The sequence below is a fragment of the Eschrichtius robustus genome, chromosome 14, assembly GCF_028021215.1.
Source record: "Eschrichtius robustus isolate mEscRob2 chromosome 14, mEscRob2.pri, whole genome shotgun sequence".
NCBI lineage: Eukaryota > Metazoa > Chordata > Mammalia > Artiodactyla > Eschrichtiidae > Eschrichtius > Eschrichtius robustus.
The window spans coordinates 19410630-19432841 of record NC_090837.1 but is presented as its reverse complement, the minus strand read 5'-3'; the positions used below and the strand labels follow the sequence as shown (position 1 = coordinate 19432841).

Genomic DNA, 22212 nt, shown 5'->3' with positions numbered 1-22212 from the left:
GTGAGTGGCGGGGGGTGTGGGGCGATGTCTGGGACCTCACCCGTCCGCAGCCCCGCTGCCAGCCGCCAGCCTTAGCCGTCTGTTGTGGCAGATGTTTGGCTGTGCCATGGCAACGCCAGAACAGGATGTACCTCTGGATTGCAACAGGGACAAGCCCACACTCACAGGCCGCCCACACCATTCCCCTCCCCAAAGGCCTGTTGCAGAGAACCATTTGGGTCCAGGTCGGGGACAAATGGTGTTTGTATCAGGAGACAGGCAGAGCTGGCATCCTCCGAGGGGTCAGTGGCAGGGGAGGAGGAGGAGGACGCATGTGCACAGCCCAGCTGAGTCCCTCCTCCAGTGAGCTCGTGTCGGTTTCCCTCTGCCCTTCAGAGGAAGCTAAGGAAGCAGCGTGGGAAGAGGAGCTGCCGTCAACAGGGCTGGTCTGTGGGCAGCGGATCACTGTCTTTCCCATGATTATAGCAACTACTCACGGAGGGAGTGCTTTGTGCCGGGACCTGTGCTCAGTACTCCATCTAGCAAATGATACCTACATTCACGGGCCTTCACTGTGTGCTGATGACACAGCGCTAATCTTTATAGCAGCACTATGAGGTCATTCCTGTTTTTCAAACGAGGAAAAGGGGGCACAGAGAGGTTAAGCCAGTGCTCTGGGTCACAGAGTGGGTGAGTTAGGGAGCAAGACCCTGGGCTGTCTTTCTCCAAAGCCCTTGATCAGCGTGGTGACGCTGCCAGGACCGGCGACATAATTTGCAGGGCCCAGTGGGAAATGAGAAGGCCTGGCCCTCATTAAAGAATTACAGACAGTGACAGCAGAGCATCGACCAATCACAGGGCCCCTGTAAGTTCAGAGTCCTGTGCAGCTGCCCAGGAAGCCAGGCCCCAAGTGCTCAGGGGGTGGGCACAGTGGCCTGGAGAAGCTCACACACCAGGACAGTGAGCCCCTGCCTGGCACCCCTGAGCGTCAGTGATCTGAGCGCAATTTCTGTTCCAGGGGGGCCCACGTTACCCCATCAGAGTGGAGAAGAGACCCTCCCCGCAAATGCTGTGCTGAATTCCCTAGAACCACGAGCCTGGGAGCTTGGAGGGCAAATTTTAGCTCGATGCCAAAGCATCCTTTTATTAAATCTCTACATTTTCCTTTTTAAGTATGAAAATAACGTAATCCTGTTGCAGAGATTTCGGAATAGATAAAAGCGAAAAACCTCAACCTCGAATCTTCCCCATCTAACCCCATTGCTGTTGGCAGGTGGTGTATTTCCTTCCTAGCTTTTACAGATAGGCTTTCCATCAGGACTGCCAGGGGTGAAAGAGACGGGCTCCTCTTTGTCTCGGGCATCTGGCACATGGCAGGAGCACATGAATGGGAGAGGATGACGGAATGGATGGATGTTACAAAGGGGCCTGGTCTGGATGACCTTTCAGATTCTTCTGGTCTCTAAAAACTCAGGATTCTTTGATTCCTGCATAGTAAATGCCTGGTGTTGACCTAGGGCTCAGTCCAGCGTGCCAAGCCCAGTGTGCTGGGGCCCCAGAGGTGTCTGATTCATGTCCCTGTCCTGGGAGAACGTGGCTTAGGTGGTCATGGGTGTCCCCAAGCTTTCCCAGCCTTGGTGAATGAAACTTGGGACCCATTTTCACAGCATATTTCGTTCATTTACTCTCATCCGATATTTACTGAGTGCTTACTATGCACTAAGTACATTAAGGGCTGTCTTCTTTGGAGAGAAGATGGTGGGGTAGAAAGTGTATGAGTTTGGAGTCAGGCACCCCAAGCTTCTGTCCCTTCCTGGCTGTGTGGCCCTTATCCAGGTGACCTAACCTCTCTGAGCTTCCACCTCTTCGTTTGTAAAACAGTCACATCTGCTGTGAGGATCAACTCAGCAACACACATGAAACACCTGCGAGTAGTAGATGCCCAGTGCAGTTTACTTCCTTTTCCCCTCCCTCCCCTCCATCCCTCCTGCCAGTACCAACAGTAAGAGCTGCCACTGACTTAGCAAGTGGTGTGCCAGGCAGGAGAGGTTTGCATACATTATCAGCTAATTCTCAAATTATTGCCCCCTTGAGGTAGGTAGCACTGTCCTTCACCCGTTGTGACATCCAATTTCAAAACCAGAGGGAGCTCGGCACCTCCAACCGCTTCTGGGAGAATTTGTCTCTTAGGGTCAGATTCCCGTGCATCCTTCTCTGTGCTAGGGTTTCTGCTCACGCAAATGCTGACATTTTACTTGCTGGAACAGTTTACAAAAAAAGGAATTTGGGGCTGAAACGGGACCCTTTGCAAGTATACTTCAGGGTGCATGAGCAGCTTCCCTATAAAGGCAAAATACGATGAATCCAATTTGGGGGAGGGAAACACACCTTGTGCCGCCCAGATAGCCTTCGGAGCACGAAGTGGGTCAGATTTCCCAAGGGCTGGACGCTTCATTTCTGACTCGGATGTTTTCTTGCTGGTACCTACAGGGAGATCAGATGCAGCTTCAGCTTGCTGCTTTCTACTTCTGGGGTGGGGGGCAGCTCCCAGAGGGTTTCAGGTGGGGAAGGAGCAGTACCTCCTGGCTTCACCACTTTTTAGATGTAACCTTGGACAAATGACTTACGCTCTGCAGGCCTGATTCTTCAGCTGTAAACTGAGGGTAACGTGAACAGGGCCTTCGGAGGATTCAACGGGATTCTTTAAAGGGCTGGATACGCGGAAGGCTCAGAAGTGTGGTTCTGTTCCCTCGTTGAGGGCGCAGGGGTGGGTGGGTGGTGTTTTCTGGGCAGAGCTCACTTTGTGCACCGCAGCTGGACATCTTTGGAAAGGGCTTTCGTACCATGAAGTGAATCCTTTTGAAATGCCACGTTGTCCTCCATGGTCTGCTTTCTGGAACCTCGTCCAAGCATCTTGCCAAGAGGGGCCTCCCCCCCCGCCCCGCCCCCGCAAGCATACAGCTCCTTCCCTGCACAACCACGCCCCCTGCTGGCGAGACCTGGGATCACATTCAACCTCAGGATTGCTACTAGGAGGACGAAATCAGGATCAAAGCAGTCAGTCATAGGAAGGTTCTCCGAGGACTTGAGTGAAAGAGTATCTGATGATCTGGGAACACCCACATTCTGCAAGGGCGAAGTGGGTGGGTGTTGTCTCCAGAAAGCATGTGTGGAATGTGATTGTAACTAGCAAAGGGAAAGCCTACTCAATTGCATCATGTTCTTATTTCAATGGTTTCTAAACCTGGCATCAGAATTCCCAGGGAATCCATGGGAATCATACAGAGTGCTGGGCCCCATCCTCAGCCTCTGTTTCACATTTGCAGCCCAAAGAGAATTTGTTAGGTGTCTCCAGCCTTTCCTAGGATGAGCGTCCTGAACCATGACCCTCAGTGGTTCAGTTCCAAAAACCTCCTACAGAGAGGGCTGCATTACAGCTTGGTGGCACCAACGAGTACAGTCACGCCACTCACCTTTTGCTTTGATTTCCTACTGAATAAGCAATTCCTAACCATACTTTGGCTTCACGTGTAGATTTTCCTAGAAGGGCTCAATGTGGTAATCGGCAGATGAGAGTAATCTGGTCTGCCTGATGGTTTTAATTCTTTTTGTAAAGTGAAAAACTTGCATTCTGGTTTATCTACTAGTCTCCTGTGAGTCCAGGTGAGGGGCAGAGTAAGTCTAGGTGAACTAAACAAAGTCTTTTCTGGATCCACAGGCGCTGGAATTTCACGGTCACATCAAGGCACTAGTGGCAGATGGTCAGTGCTCACCCATGTGACTTGCTCGTTGGAATGTAATGTATGGCACCCGAAGGCGGTGAAGAGGGAGTGTGAGTCCCATGCTGTTTGCCCTGCTGCACGGCTAAATGCACAGAACTCCAAGAAGGCAGGGTTTTCTGTTGGGAGCAGCCTGACTTGGCTGAGACACCAAGGGAGGAGAGACACCAAAAGCTCTGACCTGCAGTGGACTGTCACCTGAGCATGAGACGAGCCTTTGCTGTGTCTCCAGCGGCTGGGATTCCCTGGGGTTCCTGCCTTGGCCGTTAGCCACAGTGAGCTCCCACTGTCCCCTCTCCCGTGTGAGCAGCTAAGGTGGTTCTGTTGAGCACACCTCTAGCTTTAGAGCTTGTGCAGGGAGAGATGCCACCCCAAGTCCAAGTCCCACCCTGGGTGGTGGGGTGGAGGGACGGGACAGGGTTTTTTTGGTATACGAGTGACCACCCACAACTGGGCCTGCTCTTCCTTACTGGCAAGATCAGGAGGAAAAAGGATGATTCTTGCAGGAGCTGACCTTCTTCCCCTGGTTCTTTCTTTGGTCTCACCTGTCCAGGTGTTTAGCATGGGGCCCAGCATATGGCAGGTGCTCAGTCAAGACCAGCCATCATGATGACGAAGCTGCCACCAGGTCTCCTGGCAAGGGCTGAAGAGGCTGTTGCTTTTTGGCACAAGTTTGGAGCTCATCAGGCATTTATAAAGAAAAAGTTTATTTTCATCACAAGAAGCACACAGACTATATACAGTACACACCAACAGAAGTAAAAAAAAAAAAAAAAAAAGTGCATTATGCATCTTCTACTGCAAATTCACAGTACAAAAGATACTGCCTTTTAAATATATAATATAAAAAAAACCAAGAAGAAAAACAATATAATAAAAAAAAAATCATTGATATCATAACGCAACACACTGGAACCCACTGGCGGCTTCTGAAAACCAAAGGGCAGCCCGTCTTGTGGAGCTCCTGATGGCGGTCTGTACCTGCATTTTGTTGCCAAGAGCTCAGGACACCAGCAGAGAGGAAAACAGGGGGGCCTAGGTGGTAATAAAATCTCTACTGAACAGGAGTACAGTTGCGTGATGGGGGGAACAGGGGAGGGGCTGGGGCTGCGGTCCAGGGGGACCCTGGACTGCGCCACACCCTGGCTGGCCAGCAAACCAATCCCGTCCTTTCCTCGCTTACTACGGACCGGGCTGTGGCTGAAACCGTGCCTGCCTTGCCAGCAGAAACCGCCAGCGCCGTTTCTAGCAACGCTCCTGGCCTGGCTGCGGGCAGGTGCGAGAAGCTGCACAACAGACCAGCACAAGTACGGGGCAGGCAAGCTCCAGCCCTAAAATGCCAACCACCACTGACGAGGCAAAGTATCCAATCACAGAAGGCGAGAGCTTAACGGTTGCCCATAAATACACAGTATTTGTAAACTATTATTAAGGCACTCGATTGTAAAACAATAATTACAGTGTCAGGAAGGAGGGAGGGAGGGAGCAGCCATCTCCTTGAGCAGCGCGGCCGACAGAAAGGACAGCAGAGGACCGGGGGTCCGGTTCTAAGACTCCTGCTAAGAGACCGACACAGGCCGGGGCTGCAGCACCCACTGCAAGACAAAAACGAGGTGGTCACGTCCACACCCACCAAGGGCAGCACCGCACGGCGTCGCTCCAGACCGTTCAAGGTGACCCGCTTCTAGCTCGGGTGACACAGTGTGCGTGTACGTGAGGGAGGAGGGATGCACGTGATGCTCTGATTCAAGTGATAGATAGATAGATAGATTCAAATATATATATATTTGTGCAGAGTGAACTCATACACTCTCATACGTATTCAACTGCAGAGCAGACAATAAAAAGACCAAGTAGCTGAGCACGGGGGTCCATAAGTACCTTCATTTGGCATGCCGCGTCAGGGAGACGCTGGGGGTGGGACAGTAGCCGGTGACCCTGCACCACGCTGTCCCGATGTCACAAGTCTCCTGCCCGCCTGGCTCCCCTGCCGGAGGTGAAGGGGCGGCCGTCACTCTGCCGGCCGCGTGGGTGCGGGGAAGCCCTGCCGGGTGGCGAGCCACAGCAGGGCTGTGGGAAATGTGTTCTGGCACCAAGCGTTTCCAGCCAACAGACAGCAAGTCGCTCTTCGGACACCTTGGCTGAGGTTACTCACGTGCTCTCGACTAAATGACAGCATTTCCTCTCACTAGGGAGCAGGGGCCCCAGGGGAGCAGGGGAGCCATCAGCCTCCTGGGATGGCACCTGTGCACACAGTGCCGACGTGCAGGGTTGTCCCGACGATGTTAATTCTGTGGCCTCTTTGGCTCCATCCCAGGCATCCTCTGGGCTTATCCAGGAGGGAAAAGGCTTTAGAAAGGGCTGGAATGCTTTTTAGCTGGAGAGGATGGGATGGAGCGGAAGGGAGCTGGACGGAGTAACCTGCTCGCCTGATGGACCGGGTGCCTCCACCCAGCAGAGAGCTGTCTGGCAGCCGAGAGGTTGGCACTGGTGCCTGCACTGAGACCAAGGAGGCAGGGGAGACAGGGGGCAAGAACCTTGTTCTCAAGAAGTTCATGGAATGATGCACATTGCTCCAAGGCCCTGAAGTAGCTACAAGACAAAGACATGGAAATCGGCAAGGTCAAGTCCCGATCAGAGGGCAGCACAGTTTGCCCTCTCTCTGTGACCACTTCTCCTCTTCGACTCAACAAAACTTGATGAGAAGACCTCCCTGTATCAATGCAAGAGGAAGACCTAGAGGAGTTCACCCTAATTTTCGCATGCCATGTGAATGAGAGTGCAAGTGAGGGAAAGGTGAGGTGGAAGAGGAAATGCAGCTGAATTCACAGGGTACTGAGCTGATTTAGAAAGTTTTTGTTCTCGCCTAGTTCGACAAAGGCATTCCACGAAGATGGCGGTCACCAAAATCAATGACTTTCACAGCATAAACCACTGCCGCCTACATTCGGAATTTCCCCCATCTGCTAAGCTGACAGATGAAGCATTGGTCAAGATGTGGCACAGCTTATGGTGTAAGCTTTCTTTTCAGAGACCAGTATGAATCTGTCTTTGCCAAGGTGTCTCCAAGCCTGGTAGAATGCTCTTGTCTTGTTAGTATAACATTTAAAATAGCAATCTGCCATATGTTTATGCGCCACTGATCTGGGTCTCAGAGAAAAACCTTCACCCTCTTCTCCAGGCTACAGTGTCATCTATCAAGAATGCTTCATTTTGCTCTGATGATGGGCACCTGGGCCCTGGTCTGTTTAGCTGCTGATAGACTAGCTCCTGACAACGAATGGAGAACTTTGCCAAAAGCCAAAGACCCACTAGTATTCGTAATCCTCCTCCCACCCTTTAACTGGATAAGAAAAATTATGGCTTTCAAAATTAAGGTCTTCAAAAATATATCATACCCAGCCATGGTTAAAAAACCAACATAAGCCTGGCATCATCAAATCTAAAGGATTATTTTGACACAAAAGTTGATCCACCACATGAAATTTAATCTGGCAAAACACTGAACCTGATATATTTTTTTGAGACTGTGCTCTTGTTGGCTGAGAGAGAGGAGGAAACCCAACTGGGTTTTCCAGAATAAGTGCATAATCACCTTTTAAGCTGATTTCAATTGACAGTGGTGGGAAAACAAATTCTGATAAGGTAAAATAACGTATACTTTAATAAAAAAAAATAAGGCCAGGGAGAAAAAGTTTCCGGAGAGAGGGTTTTTGCAAAAACTCTACCCACTGGTTGAAATACGGACTAGTCTTCTTCCTGAGGACCCTGCCTGGGCTACTCTTGGGGGCCCAGGTCTGACCAACGTAAGATGGCGACTCATTTACCCACGTTTGGAATTTGGCTGGCCCTTGAAGGATTTCTAGTTTCACTGGCCAAGGCTCGGCAAAGGTTTTCTATAAAGAGCCTGATCGCAAGGTAGCTAACTTAGGCTTTGCAGGCTACATGCTCTCTGTGGCCTATTTGTTAATTTTTTGATAATCCCTTAAAACTGTAAAAAACAATCTTAGCTCCTGGGGCCGTACACCATGGTTTGCTGACCCCTGAATTAAACTTAACCGACCTCTTCTCTCTCTCCAGAATATTTTAACATCCTGTCTTGCTGGCCAACATCAGAGGAGTCCCTCCACTCAAGATCCTTAGAGGGACTACTCCCAGAGCCACTCAGGACCACGTGCTGTCCTGCCCACCAGGAAGAGCCGCAGAGAAACAGGAAGCAGCGTTCTCACCGCAGGAAGGGGCGACTGTAAACATCTGCGAAGGCGTCCACCAGTCCCACTTCTCAGAGAAGCTGCTGCTAAGCTGTTCCTTGAGAGTGACTGAGCATTCCTCACTGCTGAAATCTCCTTTTCCTCCCCAAACATGAGTACACGTGACCCAATGAACCTGAGTGCTGGGGCTCCTGACGGGGCGACCCACATCTCAGAATCCCTGGCCCCGCCAGGCACTTGAGTGCCTTCGAACCACAACACGACCGCATTGGGTTCCGCAGCAGATAAGACTCAATGATACTCTGTGGGTCCTTCTCCCCAGATGGGGGACAACTGAAGACTGACCTTTAGCAACAACTGAGGACCCCACATACAGTTCCCCCCACCTCACCCCAGGGCCAGCCAGACACACGTCACTCAGCTGTGACAACACGCCAGGACAGGCAAGTTAACTGCTCAGAGGACCTCCACTCACCCTGGAGTTGGTCTGACAACAGCATTCGTGCCTTCGTGTCACTTTAACTAGCAGTGTTTGGTGCAGGCACCTTCAAAGTCTTAATACTTTTTGGGGTCCTGACAACCACACAACGAAAAGTTCTCTTTCAGAAAAATCTTTTCTGACACAGCATTCTTCCCTGGAATGAGCCTTGGTCATTATTGGAGTTTAAAAATAAAAAGCAGAGCAGGATCAGAGGTAGGAATTCTACTGTCAGCCACGAGTTTTCCCAGAAGGGCCTGAATGAGCTAGGACACACGCCGTGGTGGCGATGCCAATGCCACAGCTATTCTTTTGCAGGTTGTGCCGGAGGATTTTTTGTTTTTTGGCTGCGTTGGGTCTTCACTGCTGCGCACGGGCTTTCTCTAGTTGTGGCGAGCAGAGGCTGCTCTTCACTGTGGTGCGCAGGCTTCTCATTGTCGTGGCTTCTCTTGTTGCAGAGCGTGAGCTCTAGAGCGCAGGCTCAGTAGTTGTGGTGCACGGGCTTAGTTGCTCCGCGGGTATGTGGGATCTTCCCGGGCCAGGGCTCGAACCCGTGTCCCCTGCATTGGCAGGTGGATTCTTAACCACTGCACCACCAGGGAAGCCCTGTGCCGGAGGATTTTTGATGCGTGCGCATCGCTGTATAAATGCTCTTCTTAACACACGAGCAGCACCTGAAACACCTGGTTTGGGGTCAGAGTCTAGAGGCCAGTAGGTCAACAGCTGCTGGTTCTCCCAGGCCACAAAACCAATGCTCCCCTTTCTTCTTGTGCTGTATGTTAGGTATTGTTGTTTCTTCTTCTCCCCTTTGCCGCAAGAGGGGAGGAAAAGTAAGGATAACGCCAATTGTTTAAAGGAAATCAAGACAGAAGGGGTGGACCAAAATCCACAGTGAAACTAAAGGAGGGATCACAGAAGTCCAAACGCAGCCAAAGGCGGGTCAGCTTTTGCTCATCCACGAAGGGCTTTTCAAGTTTTCCGGGGCGGATTTCCCTGATGGTTTAGAGGTTGCAGCTGGGTTCCTGGGGGCCACTGGGGGCTCACGCAAGAAGGAAGACTCGCTCAACCTGGCATCCTGGGAGTCAGCCACGGTGGACACGTCGGCCTCACTGGACAGGTCCTCCGTCGAGAGGTTGAGGCTCCCGAGCTTGGCGAGGGAGTGAGAGCGCTTGAGCGGGGACGAGACCGTGAGGCCCGCCAGCCGGAGCCGGGTCTCGATCTCCTGCGTGCGCTGCTTCACCAGCCCGGGCTTCCCGCGGACGCTGTGAATGCTGTCGCTGCTCGAGCTCCGGGTCAGGTTGGAGCTCATGGAGGATGAGGTCGGGGTGTAGCAGATGGTCTTCAGGAAGTCTTTTGAGAAGTGACTGGTGTGGTCTGGGCGGCAGAGGAAGAGCGGGGGGCTCTTCAGTGGGGCTCCTTCTGACGGAGCGGGGCCAGCCTCGGGCTTCTCGTCGCCCTGGGCTTGGCCAGGCAGAGCCGGGTCCTGGTTCTCCTCGGGGATGCTGGCCTCCAGCCTGCTGGCGGGGCCGTCCTTGCAGGGGGCCGCCGGGTCGGCCGGCGTGCCCTTCAGCCTTTCTAGTTCTTTGGTGTGCTTGCGGACCAAGCCCGCCTTCTGCAGCTGGATGATGGATTCCTGGTGCTGCATCAAGTAGCTGTTGGCTGTCGGTTTCTCGGCTTCTTTACTGAACAGGAGCCGCAGGTCCTTGGCTGGCTTCGGATCTTTCTTGGGTGGCGAGTCGTCCTTCGCTACTTCCATGTTGGGAGCGTTCTTATCACAGTGAGAGTTCTTCAAAAGGAGGGACTTTGGTAGGACTTTGTGAGTCTCTCTGGAAGGTTCCAGAAGGCTGGCTGGTAGCTCTGGGGCAGCCCCGGCCCCAGGGCCACTGATGTCTGGCCTCCTTGAGCCTGCTGGTGGTAGGAATGGGGGAGTTTCGGTTGGGCCAGAGGACAGTTTCTCCGAAGCTCGGGACCTGCTGGCCACATGGGCCATGGGGGAAGACGTGAGGTGGGGCAGAAAGGTGGGCTGGGTGCAGATGGCGGGAGCACTGGGGTTCTTGCATCGCTCCCCGAAGGCCTCGGGAATCCCGCTGGCTGCAGGGTACATGCAGTCGGCGCAGGATTTGTAGGAAGGCTTCACTTTGTTAAGGATCCCAAAGATCGCATCATGCTGAAAGGGACAAGAACATCGTGAGGGCGCGACACAAGCCGAAGCCCGAAAAATACAAGGAGGGCAGGAGGAGGGGCTGGGGCAGGCACTGGGCTGGCAGTGCTCTCACTTCAGCTGGGGCTGGGACAGAGCCCTCTCAGAAGCCATATGACCGTGACTAATGCAGGTTAGGGATGAGTTAGAGACACTGAATCGAACTTCCCGGAAGCTACGAGCCCACATCCTGGGCAAACCTTCGGCCACACGGTCAGGAGCAGGGCCTCCAAGGGCCTCCCTTCTCAACTCCGCCTCCGCCACTTGCACCAAATGACCCTTTCCAGCGCTCTGGTGTTGGCTGGAAACCAGAGTGACTTCGCCTCACCCTTCCCCCTCACGGCCTCGTGAGAATTAGTGAAATAACATTTCTGGCACAGTAACTGTGTCTCCCTTTCAGAAAGGGTCTGGAGTCTGCAGCCTGAAGACAGAACCCTTCCTGTCTGGCACAACAGAGCGTGGCTCCAAGGAACCACCATCTAACTGCGCTCTTCACAGAGAGGTGGCAAAGGGCAGAAACGGTTCGGGAAAGACTCTAATACAGCCCCAAACACGGGTGCCCACGGCCCCGATGAGGGAGCCAGGCAGAGGTGGGTTTCATACACCAGTGGAAGGCACGTTTGCGCCACTTTCCAAGAAACACCCCGCCTCTGGTCACTGGGGGTCTCCGTGAACTCAACGTGGGCCTCCCCATCCCGCCCTCCTCCTGATGGGCAGGGCAAGCCCTCACTCCCTCACGCGCCCATCGACAGGCACCAGGGCTGCTCTTCTGGGCCGAGACCCAGCCAAGAACCGCAGAAGTGGAGGCAAGAGGGTGACTCTCTTCCCTCACGAGTTGTTTAGCTGTGAGATTCCTGAGGTGGTTGAAAACCAAGCCTTCTTGGCAAAAGGTTTCTCCCTGCCCCTCTGTCGTGTCAGGGACTCATACCATCCTGTGTGGCAGCCCGAGGTCCCCCCAGGCTAAGAAGTCAGGGTCTGGTCCAGTCCTGGAGGAGTCAAGGGGAAACCCATCCCCGATTCCTGGAGGCTTGCAAGGGGGCGTGTGGAGAGCGCCTGGTGGGTCAGGTAGGGGCCTGGGTCTCCTGCGGGACCCTATCCTGGTCAGGATTCCTGGGGCTGGTTTCCAGGTCGACCAGTGGGGCTTGGTCACCCCCGTGGTGAGGCCCGAACACAGACATTTTCCTGAAGCTTTGACCAAATTGTCTGTACGTTTGTTTCTTCTAAAACCTTTAGAATCTAACGTTCTAAACCGTGGTGAAATCTACCACGGTGGGAGATTTGAGAGCACCTTTCAGAGCTCATGGGGAGACAAGGGAGGAAGGAATTCATTCATCCAGCTCCTACTTAGGGAGCGCGCCTGTCCTGTGCCAGGCCTTGCATTGGGCGCAGGGGCTACGAGCAAGACAGTCCCTGCCCTCCATGGGCCCTGTCTCTGGACGCCTGCTAAGCTGTGCATTTCGGTCCCTGTCCCATCCTCTGAGCCGCCCCCATCTCAGATGCTTGGCTTCCGTCTCACCCCATCAGTCTGCCTGCAGCCCACTGCCAGAGGGGCCTTGTCAACAACCACCTAACGCCCTCCCGCGCTTCCCAGCGCCCTGGGAGGAAACACGCGGGGCCCTGCCATCATGCCCCGAGCCCCCGCGTGCCCGGCCACCTGTCCAACTGCGCCTCAGCCACTGCCCCTCAACCAGGCCAAGCTTTCCACCCTCAGGGGCCGGGGGGCCAGAAGATTCTCCTCCTGGCTCTCTGGGCGGCCAGCTCCATCTCATCCCCTCCCCTCCCACCTTACCTATGTCACCACACCGAGCACCACCTGTATGTTTTCTTTGTTACATCCTTACATGTGTACCTCCCATCTCCCTGTAAGACCACGTGTGTTGAGCTACCTTACAGCTGTACCCCCTCACCAACCTGGCCCCAGAGTTAATAAACACAACTTGAACAAGTGAATGGATGCTTGTCTCTAGGTCCTACTCCCTAGATAATGTCACCCATCCACACTCTGGCCAGAAAAGGAAGGCTGGGTCCTTCGTTTATCTTCTTATCCAAGCTTCTCTCGTGGCCCCCATTCTATGACTCACAGCTACGTCATTTCGGACCAACCGAGGCACCACTGTCCCGGACAGAGAGGTTTTATATCATCTATCTTTATGGGCATTTGCTCTTTAAAGGGAAGGTGAGCGGTGAGGGAAATTCGAGAGTAATTACTGTTCAGTTTGGAATCTGGTTCCTGATTTGGAGTACGGGAGATTTAACTTCCCAGTTTTGTTTGCATTATAACGTGACGATGGCAAACTCTCTGTGCAAGGGGGTGCCTCTGTCTGCCTCCCCAGCCCAGTGCTCTCACTAGAGAATCACGGCCGGCCCGGGAGGTGGGTGGTCAGGCCACGGGAAATGAAGCCTCCTGCCCCCGGGCCAGGGCGAGCCAGCAGCAGAGCGAGGGCAGAACCCAAGACCAGGCAACAGAGGACGTCCCTCCACAAAACCAGCCTCCACGCGTGGGCCACTTGGAGGAGGAAACAGGCTGGAGGAATTCTTGATATTCTGAGCAAGTGCCAGGTTGAGGCAAGAGCTCTGTTGCAAATAACCCACCAAGTATGAGAGCTACGAGGTACTGCTGGAGTTAATTAAGCATTAGAGTCTGAGTTGCAAGACTAGATACTTGATGATGTTGGCTTTTTCAAGGTGGAAACGGTGTTATGGTTAGGTTATGAACGGAAGCATTTGGGATGGAAACGGCAGATCTGGGATTTGATTTGTTTCAGGATAATCCAGGGTATGGGAAAGTGGATGGGGGTGAGATGAAAGGAAGAAAAGCCATACACTGCTAAAGGCTGAAGCTGGGTGATAAGTTACATGTTTTGTGGGGTTTTTTTTTTTGGCCATGCCTTGTGGCATGCGGGATCTTAATTCCCTGACCAGGGATGGAACCTGGGCCCCCTGCAGTGGAAGCACAGAGTCCTAACTACTGGACCGCCAGGAAATTCCCGTAAGTTATATGTTTTATGTTTTACATAAGAAAAAAGGAAAAAGACTTTGAAACTCTGCCTCAGACGTGAATGAGGCACCAGGGTGAAGAGGGCATGGGGGATGATCACCAGTCCCCAGGGGTCCCGGGTCCTCCGTCGTCTACCATCCCCATCAGCCTGCAGAACCACGCGGAAAGCCACCCACTGAGCTGGCAGAGGCAGCTGTTGGAGGGGCTGCCCCCGGGGCAGAAATGGCGTGCGTGCCGACACCCCCTCGCGGCCCCAGGCCTACCTCGAAGTCGTCAGGGCAGCTCCTCTTGCTGTTGTTGTTATTTAGGTTTTCCCAGTTGAGCAGGTTATCGAGCTGGGTTACGGGCTGCCCCCACTTCCCTGCTCCCGGGGCCTCCTCCCTTTCCATCTCCTCCACCTGCGGCGACAAGCCACCCCGGGCTTGGGGGCTCCCAAACTCTAGTTTCTTCCTCACTTCCTTCTCACAGAGTCCAGGACCTTCTGGGGGGTGTGCGGCCGGCTCGGACGGCTCTGCCGGCTGAGCGGCTTCCTCCAGCAGAGCATCCCTCTCCACATCCTCCAAGTGGACCCAGCCGCCCGTCTCGTCTCTGGGGCAGTGCCACAGGGGGTCTGAGAGTCGCCGGAGACAGCAGGGGAGAGCGGGTCCCCCCGGGGCCCCGCTGCCCGGGAACGCAGGCTGGGCGGCGGCGTCCGGGCAGGGCGGCTGGGCTTCCGGGGTGCCGTCCAGGGTCTCCGGCAGGAAGTCCCCAGGCCCCGCCGGGTCATCCACAGGCTGCTGGCGCCACAGCTTGTTGTGCCGTTGTTTGCTGGGGGAAGGAAGGCAGAGGAAGGTCAGCAGACGCCAGTGCCCAAGGGTCCTGGCAGGAAGGGTGTGGGGAGCCAGCAAGGGGCAGTCCAAGGCTCGGGTGGACACCGGGGGCTCACCTGGGTAAAGTCTCTCTCGGTTCATTTATCCCCAAGAAATTTGAGAATGACGGGAATAGCCTTAGGACCCTAAGTCATCATGGCTCCCGTACGTATGGCATCCCACATGTATGATCCATGCGGGATCACGTAAACAACTCTGTCATGTGATGAGGATGTCGCAGACATGGGAAGGGGGTCTGGACCTGAAATCCTATCATGGTCCTAGTGTCCCAGCTCTCCTGGTGAACCTGGTCACGCCACGGATGTTCCGTCTCTGTTTCCCCATCTGTCAAATAAGAAACCCAATCCTCTCCTACTTATGTCGTAGGGAAATAACGCGGATCAAAGTAGAGAGTCGATAAAGACTTATACACACTAACGTGACCAGATAAACACATAATGCACCTGAATAAAGCTGGGGAGATGCCAGAAAATTGGAAATATTTGTGTAGGTCAGAGAGATTACAGGTCAGTTTTTAAAATAAGTCTTCTAATGCTGTGTTATTACTTTTATAACACATTTTTTAAACGTAAGGGTTAAAAACAAAAAGAAGAAAGAGGCTCAGAGTGAAATCAGGTAAATGAGTCACCTCCATTAACCTCAGAGGATCACCAACATCCCAGGGTTGTGACGGTTAAGAGGAGAAAGAAGTAAACATAAAAGGACATGCAAACTAAGGATTTGCTGTTGTTCTTCAATGCGAGGGAGCATCAGGGTCATTCACGGCCGTCTGCTCTGTGTGCACGTTCCGGGCAAGGCCAAGAGGGCCCTCAGATGGGGCTATAATTCAAGGTCAGTGCTGTGCTGCTGTGAACCTGGCCTGGCAACCCCTGGTTAGCCTGCAAACCCCTGATGGCAGCAAATGACTGAAGGGCTACGGGAGGCGAGAGCAGGATGTGCCCCTTCCTCCTCCTCCGCGTCCCCCTCGGCCCTGCCTGAGCATCTGTCCAGCCGCTCTCTGGTTGACAGTGAAGGAGTCCAGAGATGTCCGGAGCTGTTCTCCAGACCCGCCAGTTGCTTCCCCAAACGTGGCCAAGACTTAGCCTGTGGCCTCCTCACAACACCGGGCAGAAACAACCCAGGGAGGCCTTGGACAGACTGAACAGAAAAGGAACAGGGGGAGAGTGAGTCCCTAAGTCCAGCAGCGATCCACCTGGGGTCACTGGGGGACCCTTCCATGGGGGCAGGATCACCTTGCACGGGAGCGCCAGAGGCTGATAGACCCGGGCATGCCCCCCGATCCCTGGGCCGCCCACTGGCTGTGTGACATGGGACACCTTAACCTCCAGCGTCAGTTCCTTACTCCCCATGAATGGGGGATCCCCTGTCCTCTGCAGACCTTTTTCATGGTGGGGTGGGTGGGTGGAGGTGGTGGGTAGAGAATTACAAAGCAGCTATGTCATCACTGACCGTGAGCCGGGTCTAGCGAAGCAGCTGCACGGTGCTCGTGGAAATTTTACAACAATCCTATCAGGGGGATTAGTTCTTAACTCAGAAAAGGAGACTGAGGCCGGAGGGAGATTGATGAGCTTGCCCTGAGCTACCAGCTCGTCAGCGGTGGGCCCGGGTCTGCCTCTGCAGTCCCTGGAGCTGCCCTGCGGTGAAGCCTGGCACGGGCTTGGCACAGAGCAGGTGCTCAGGAAACGGGGCAGCCCCGGGCCGAGACTCACACGGAGTCCTGCCTTGGATTAGAAGCCGTGCCCTGCTCCCTCCAGCTGCAAAACAGCTTTATGTGCGTGCCAACACAATAAGCACAGATCCCTCCTGGAAACCACTAATCAAACCCCAAACAATCATTGTTTTTCTCAAACCAGCTCCCCCCCCACCCCAAGAGGCAGGATTTTGGCTGTGGAAGCCACCGCTGGGCCAAACGGGAGCACGGCTGGGATGTGGCCGGCAGCCCCGGCCGGCTGGGCGGCAGGGCTTCTGGAGCTCGGCTCTGCCAATTCTCCTCTGCAGACAGGCACCCACCTGGCGTCCAAGATGCCTTCATACTCAGACAGCTGCCTCATAAAGCCCGCGTTGGGGCGTGTGATGCTGCGTTTTTGCTTCACGTAGTTGTAGGCTTTCTCCAGGGGCCAGCCAAATTCCTTCATCGCGTAGGCTATGACCGTGGAAGCAGAGCGACTGACGCCCATTTTGCAATGTACCAGGCACTTGGAGTGGTTCCTCCTGCAGCCGCGGGGGTGGGGGGAGAGGGCAAAAGTTGATACAACTGCATTCTCTCAGGTTTGGCATGATGGATCTTTCTTTTAAACCCTGAAGTTATCTCATTGCCCAAACCCTCCGAGGTCCTGATGTTCAGGCAGCAGACGTCCACACACCCTCAGTAGGAAATAACTTCACTGCAAAATCAATTAGCATACAACGGGAAATCGAGATCAATCCGTCCTGCCCTGGCCAAGTTTTGCAGGGAGAAAGCTCCCCAATCGGGCGCCTTCCCAGGTGGCTGGGATCGGCCGGGAGACCAGAGCCCCTTGGGCAGGAAGCAACCGGGCAGTGAAAGGGGTATTTGCACAAGCTACTCACTCAGCTGCTAGAGCAGATGGAGACAGGGAGCAGGTTACTGTAGAGAAACAGGGTCAGCAAACTGAAAGCCACCGGGCCCCTGGCAGAGAGAGTGCCTCGGCAGACAGGAGGGTCAAGGAGCCAGCGTGAGTCCGTAGCACTTGACTTGGCCACCAGAGAAAGAAGCCAAGGAAACAGATGGGCCGATAGGCTTTTTGTAGGGAGACGGTACCAGCCCAGGCGAGGCTGATTTAACAGACACGGCAAGGCCAGGAACACTGTTGCTCTAGCTGTTGTCGCCTGCTCACAAAGGTGAGTGGCACCAGGCTGGGGAAGGCTGCACCTGTGAAAGTTTATTTGTACAGGAGGCAGGCCGGCCTGTTTACATTAGAAGCAGCACACCTGCTCGGTGGGAGCAGGCTCATTTCTTATACCCCAGGCTTAAAGTTCATCCTCAAACCTCAGTGGTTTTTTTTGGACTGCCAAGGTCTATCCCCCGGGAACCCAGGGGAACTAAGATTTGGTCCTACATCATGGAGCTTTGACCTGGGTGCAAAGCAGAAGAGGAGGTGTCTCTTGACAGCATCTCAAAGAGTTGTCTCTGGTCCTGACTTCAGTGAGACAGAGTTGTTCCACAGGAGAATAAGGTGAGGACAAAAGACACGTGACAGCAGTGACAGGCTTGGGGCAGCGGGGACCTCTGATGGTCCGTCCCATTCTACGTGAACAGGAGTCACACTAACTCAGGTGGAGGTGGGCCACAGCTCAGGGCATCTGCCCGAGATTTCTGAGTCGATTTCTCCAGGGAAGCAGCCCCAAAGGTGCTCTGAGTCACGTACGATCCGCCCGCCCTCCTCTCTCCTCTGGCTCTGTGACTCCCCATGGGCAGAGCTCCCAAGAGCGTCCGCTTGGTACAGGGGCCCTGCCTGCAGCCAGTGCTAATGACGAAACGGGGGTCAAATGTCACGGCAGGTGAAAGAGAACGAGCTCATCTGGGGACCCCTGGAGAAGATCAATGACTCGGCCCTTTCGATGCTTGGGGTCCAGCACTCTAAAACCAGAGGCCCATCCATCAGACATCACAGGCCCCTCAAGCCAGGAGGCAGCTGTGTCTGGGGTCACCATTAATGTCTGCCCACCCCGCAGCTGCTGGTCGGCTTCTTCCCCAGCCTGGCTTCTCTGGCTTCTCCGCCCACTTACTTTGCTTTGTTTATAAAATGGTACGCCTCGTTCCAGTGGGCGAGGAGGTCTGTGGTCTCTTCATCATAGACTCGGATGTTATGATACGCAAATAATCCAGGGAAAAAATTATCTATTTCTCTAGTGACGTTTAAAATGTAGTCAACACTGCAATGAGAAAAAAAAAAAAAAAGAACAAATTGGAGAATCAGAATGTGGACCAACAAAAACCAAAGTAACAACAAACTGAGCAGAGAAAAAATTAAATACACATTTATAAAGGGTCTGTGTTTTTATGGCAGGACTTCATAGTGGTGGTTTTTGGGGTTTTTTTTTTTTGGTATCTTCTAAATACCCTCTACATGATGCGAATACATTATATTTATGATAAAAAACAAATTTCTGCCTAAAAAACTTATAAAAAGAAAGCTCCGTCCAAAGCATTGCTAAGCAACGTTAATTCTGGAAAGTAATCACACATATTACCTAAATACATTTTTTAACTCCTTTAAAGTTTGAAAATTTGTAACTATTATGAGTATACAGAGGCTTTAAAAAACAAACAAACCAACATCTCCACTTTTAAGTAGTTAAAAAGCTGAATATATCCATCCATTTTTTTATGTCCTTGGGAACTGCCTTAACTCCTTTTTGAAACAAGGCAGGCTGTAAATAAATAAATAGTTGGGAGGGTCTGCTAACCCAGCTAACTCAGGTTCTGTAGTTCTCTAACCTTAATACTTACATTCCTGGAAGACCAATGTAATCTCAGGAGTTTGAAAACACCTCAAATAGATTTCATAAGAGCATACTTATAAATGCTTTGGAAAAAAAAGAAAAACCTTTCAAATCATTTATTTATTCCCAGCAAGATAAAGCATAGACAGCATCACCCTACACTTTAAGATCACTTTCTCTTGAAAGAACACATCTTAACCAGTAGTTCTAAAGATATCTTTTAAGATTTGTTTAGTCTTGACTTTTAAATGCAGTAATTCAAGAATGCCATCATGTCAGACCCACAGGATGGTGATTTTGTGGCTGTGTTGTTTTTTTAAAAAATGTCCAGACATCTGTTCTTGAAGGTCTAGGTTTAAGCATTTTTTATCCCTGCTGCCGAGTATTTCTCAGATTGAGACAGGCATGTGTTTCTGGCCAACGCCGAGCATTTAGCTGCAAGATTCCCACCAGGCTCAAAAGTACAACCACAGAGAGAACCAGGAGTGGTCCGGGGAGCAGGGCTGCTGCCTGGCCCACCGGTGTGCCCACACTGGCGCTCTCAGCATCTCTGCAGGGCGGGGGGGAGGGGGGAGGCTCGTGGCCGCGCCAGCATCCAGGCTGTCCTATACCATTTGAGGGTGATTTAGAATCATTCTCCCTGACACACACATTTCTAAACCCCAGTAAAATCTAAAACCCATGAATTATTCAGGAGGTGGCATTTTGAAGCACATCTGTTTAGCTATGCAAATCAGGCCGGCAGCTGCTTTGGAGATTGGGGTGGGCAATTCCAGGCAGGCAGGCAGCGCCAGGGCTCAGCTTCGAATGGACGGCTGAGCTGAGGGTTTCTAAGCTGCCTGGAAGGATGAGGGAAGACAAGGGGAGCAGACTCACCCTGAGCCCTGCAGTTCCTCCAGATTGGATGCATTCCATTCAGAGCCCTGGGGGACAGATCACACAAACCCCCGTGAGTGTCACACGTCAGCCTCAGAGCTGCTTACGGGATGCACGGTGTGCGCTAGCCCTGACGGTGATGGGTATCTCATGGGCCCCTGGCCTCAGAGGCCAATAAGAAAGCTGATAGAAAGAGGCCGATATCAGAGCAGGTTCCCCAGGAGTTCGTGGCATTGTCAGGGAAAGGGGCTGGTCGAGGAAACCCTGCCCCCTCTCATCACTCCCTTTCCTAAGACTCCAGCAGGGTCCTGTCACCAGAGGCAGTGACCTCCGACCTCCCACGCGGGAGAGGGCGCTTTCACATACCACTAACTAGAGCAGGAATTGGTTTACCTTTTCTGGGAAGTATTTGGCAATATTAAAAAAGTTCCCACCCTCTGACCTAGAAATTCCACTTACAAAAAGCTACCCTGAGGAAACACCCAGAATTCACAGAGATATATGTACAAGGATATTTACAGTTATTTATAATAACAAAACAGCAGAAACCACCCAAAGGTCCGACAAGAAGAAATCATATGATGGAGCCGTTAAAATAAATCATACTTTTGGAGGATATTTAATGACACAGGGAAATACCACATAATGAAAAAAAAAATTTTAAAGCAGGATACAAAACTATATAATCAAACAGTACAGTTCTTTCCTTTTCTTTCTCTTTCTTTTTTAAGAAGCTATAAGTGCATTAAAAAAAAAAAAAAACCCAGAAGATAGAAAAACAAACATACCAAAGTGTTAACAGTGACTGCCTCTGGATTTGTGAAATTGAGAATGCTTTTAAATTTTCTTCCTTCAACTTACATTTCCTAACTTTCTGTAACATGTTTTAACTTCATACTTTAAAAATGGTATTAAAAAAACACAAAACCCTCCATTTCTGAGCAGGCAAAGAATACGGAAGGGAAAAAACAAAGAAAAAAACATCACTTTGCTCTTAGGAAATGCAATCGACACAGAGTCACAAAGAGCAAAATCACCCTCTTGGTCTCCCTATAAACTTCCTTTCCCAAGAGGGTGGATTGCTCCAGATGCAGGGGCTGCAGGGGCCCCAATGGAGCTGGCAGCATGTGGGCACTAGCTGGATTTTCATATTGGAGGGAGAGGCTCAAACATAAAAATTCCTTTAGTATCTCTCATGGAAAAAGTGACATAAAGCACCAAACCACACTGAAAAAATAACAAAAGCTCTGCTAAGCCTGTGAGCATCCTCTTGCCGTGATCACCACCTAGTGGAGAGACGGACCGAGGTGCCTTCGGTTCTGTGTCCACCAGGGAAAAGAATCAACTTCCCAGAGAGGATTAGAGCCGGGGCTGCTTTCAAGATTCGGGCTTCAAATCCACGCGTCTAGACACATTTAAATATATATACATTAAACATTTATAGATCTATGTATATAGATCAATATATATATAAATACGTTAAATATGTATTTAATACATTAAATATGTATCAAGACATACACATTTGGGGAACTACTGATTACTTCCTACAGGCAGAAAACACAGTCATTCGTGCCTTTGGCAGCAAATACACGTCCTCAACTTTCCCAAGGATGTGATTTCTGCTCTAACGATGGGTACCATTTTCCAGTGCCTACGGAAACTGCACTCAGTGCTTTAAATAAGTACTAACTTAATCCTCATACTCATCCCCTGAGGTACAGGATGAAGGAAAGGAGAGGCCAAGAGACTTGCCCCCGGGCACCTGGCTGGTCAGGCTGGGGAGTGGGAACCTGCCGGGTGGGTCCGGTTTCCATCGCACCGTGCTGCCTCGCTAACTAGTAGCGTGCCTTCCTCTATAACCCCCTGACTTTGAAAACTTGCCAGCTGCCTTCTATGGAGACTTACAGCTTTAAGAAAATCTGAGTGAGGGACGGAGTGAAGAGAGTGATGTGCAGGCCCCGCCAGCCAGCCGCGTCAGCAGGGCCTGCTGCCTCCACGGGCTCTGGGAGCAGGGCAGGGGGCAGCTTGGGGACAAGCGGGGGGTGTGGGAGGGACGCTGCGTTTTCAGGCGTTTGGTCTGTCTCCTCTGCTGTTTCTCATGTCTCGGGACGAGGAGGCATAATTCTGGGGTTAGGCGCGGGTGTTCCCTTCAGTAACTGGGGTTTTTTTAGTTTGCAGACCATCTGGAGGGGGTTTGTTAGTGACCGATGAAGGCGGAGGGTGGTGTGCATCTGAGAACGGTTGCCAGCTGACTATGCCAGAGAGCTTTCAAACAACTCCCCGCAGCTCAGCTGGGAGCTGCGGCGCAAACATTTGGCTCTCGAGCAAACCCGTAGGCTGCAGGCCAGAGAAAGG

The 22212-nt window shown here is 52.3% G+C and overlaps 1 protein-coding gene across 3 annotated transcripts in view; it reads right to left on the bottom strand.

Moving 5' to 3' along the window:
* Positions 1-4587: 4587 nt before the first annotated feature.
* SSH1 (slingshot protein phosphatase 1) overlaps positions 4588-22212 on the bottom strand; it is a 59337-nt gene continuing 41712 nt past the window's right edge. For 2 of the 3 annotated variants that reach the window (XM_068563210.1, XM_068563211.1), the window contains exons 11-15: positions 19855-19901; positions 18262-18408; positions 16525-16725; positions 13909-14452; positions 4588-10614 (exon numbers count right to left, since the gene is read on the bottom strand). In XM_068563210.1, coding sequence (XP_068419311.1) covers positions 9388-10614; positions 13909-14452; positions 16525-16725; positions 18262-18408; positions 19855-19901 — 2166 coding nt within the window. In that variant the 3' untranslated portion in view covers positions 4588-9387. The remainder of the gene's footprint in view (positions 10615-13908; positions 14453-16524; positions 16726-18261; positions 18409-19854; positions 19902-22212) is intronic. The other variant, XR_011076265.1, reaches the window with a different exon arrangement.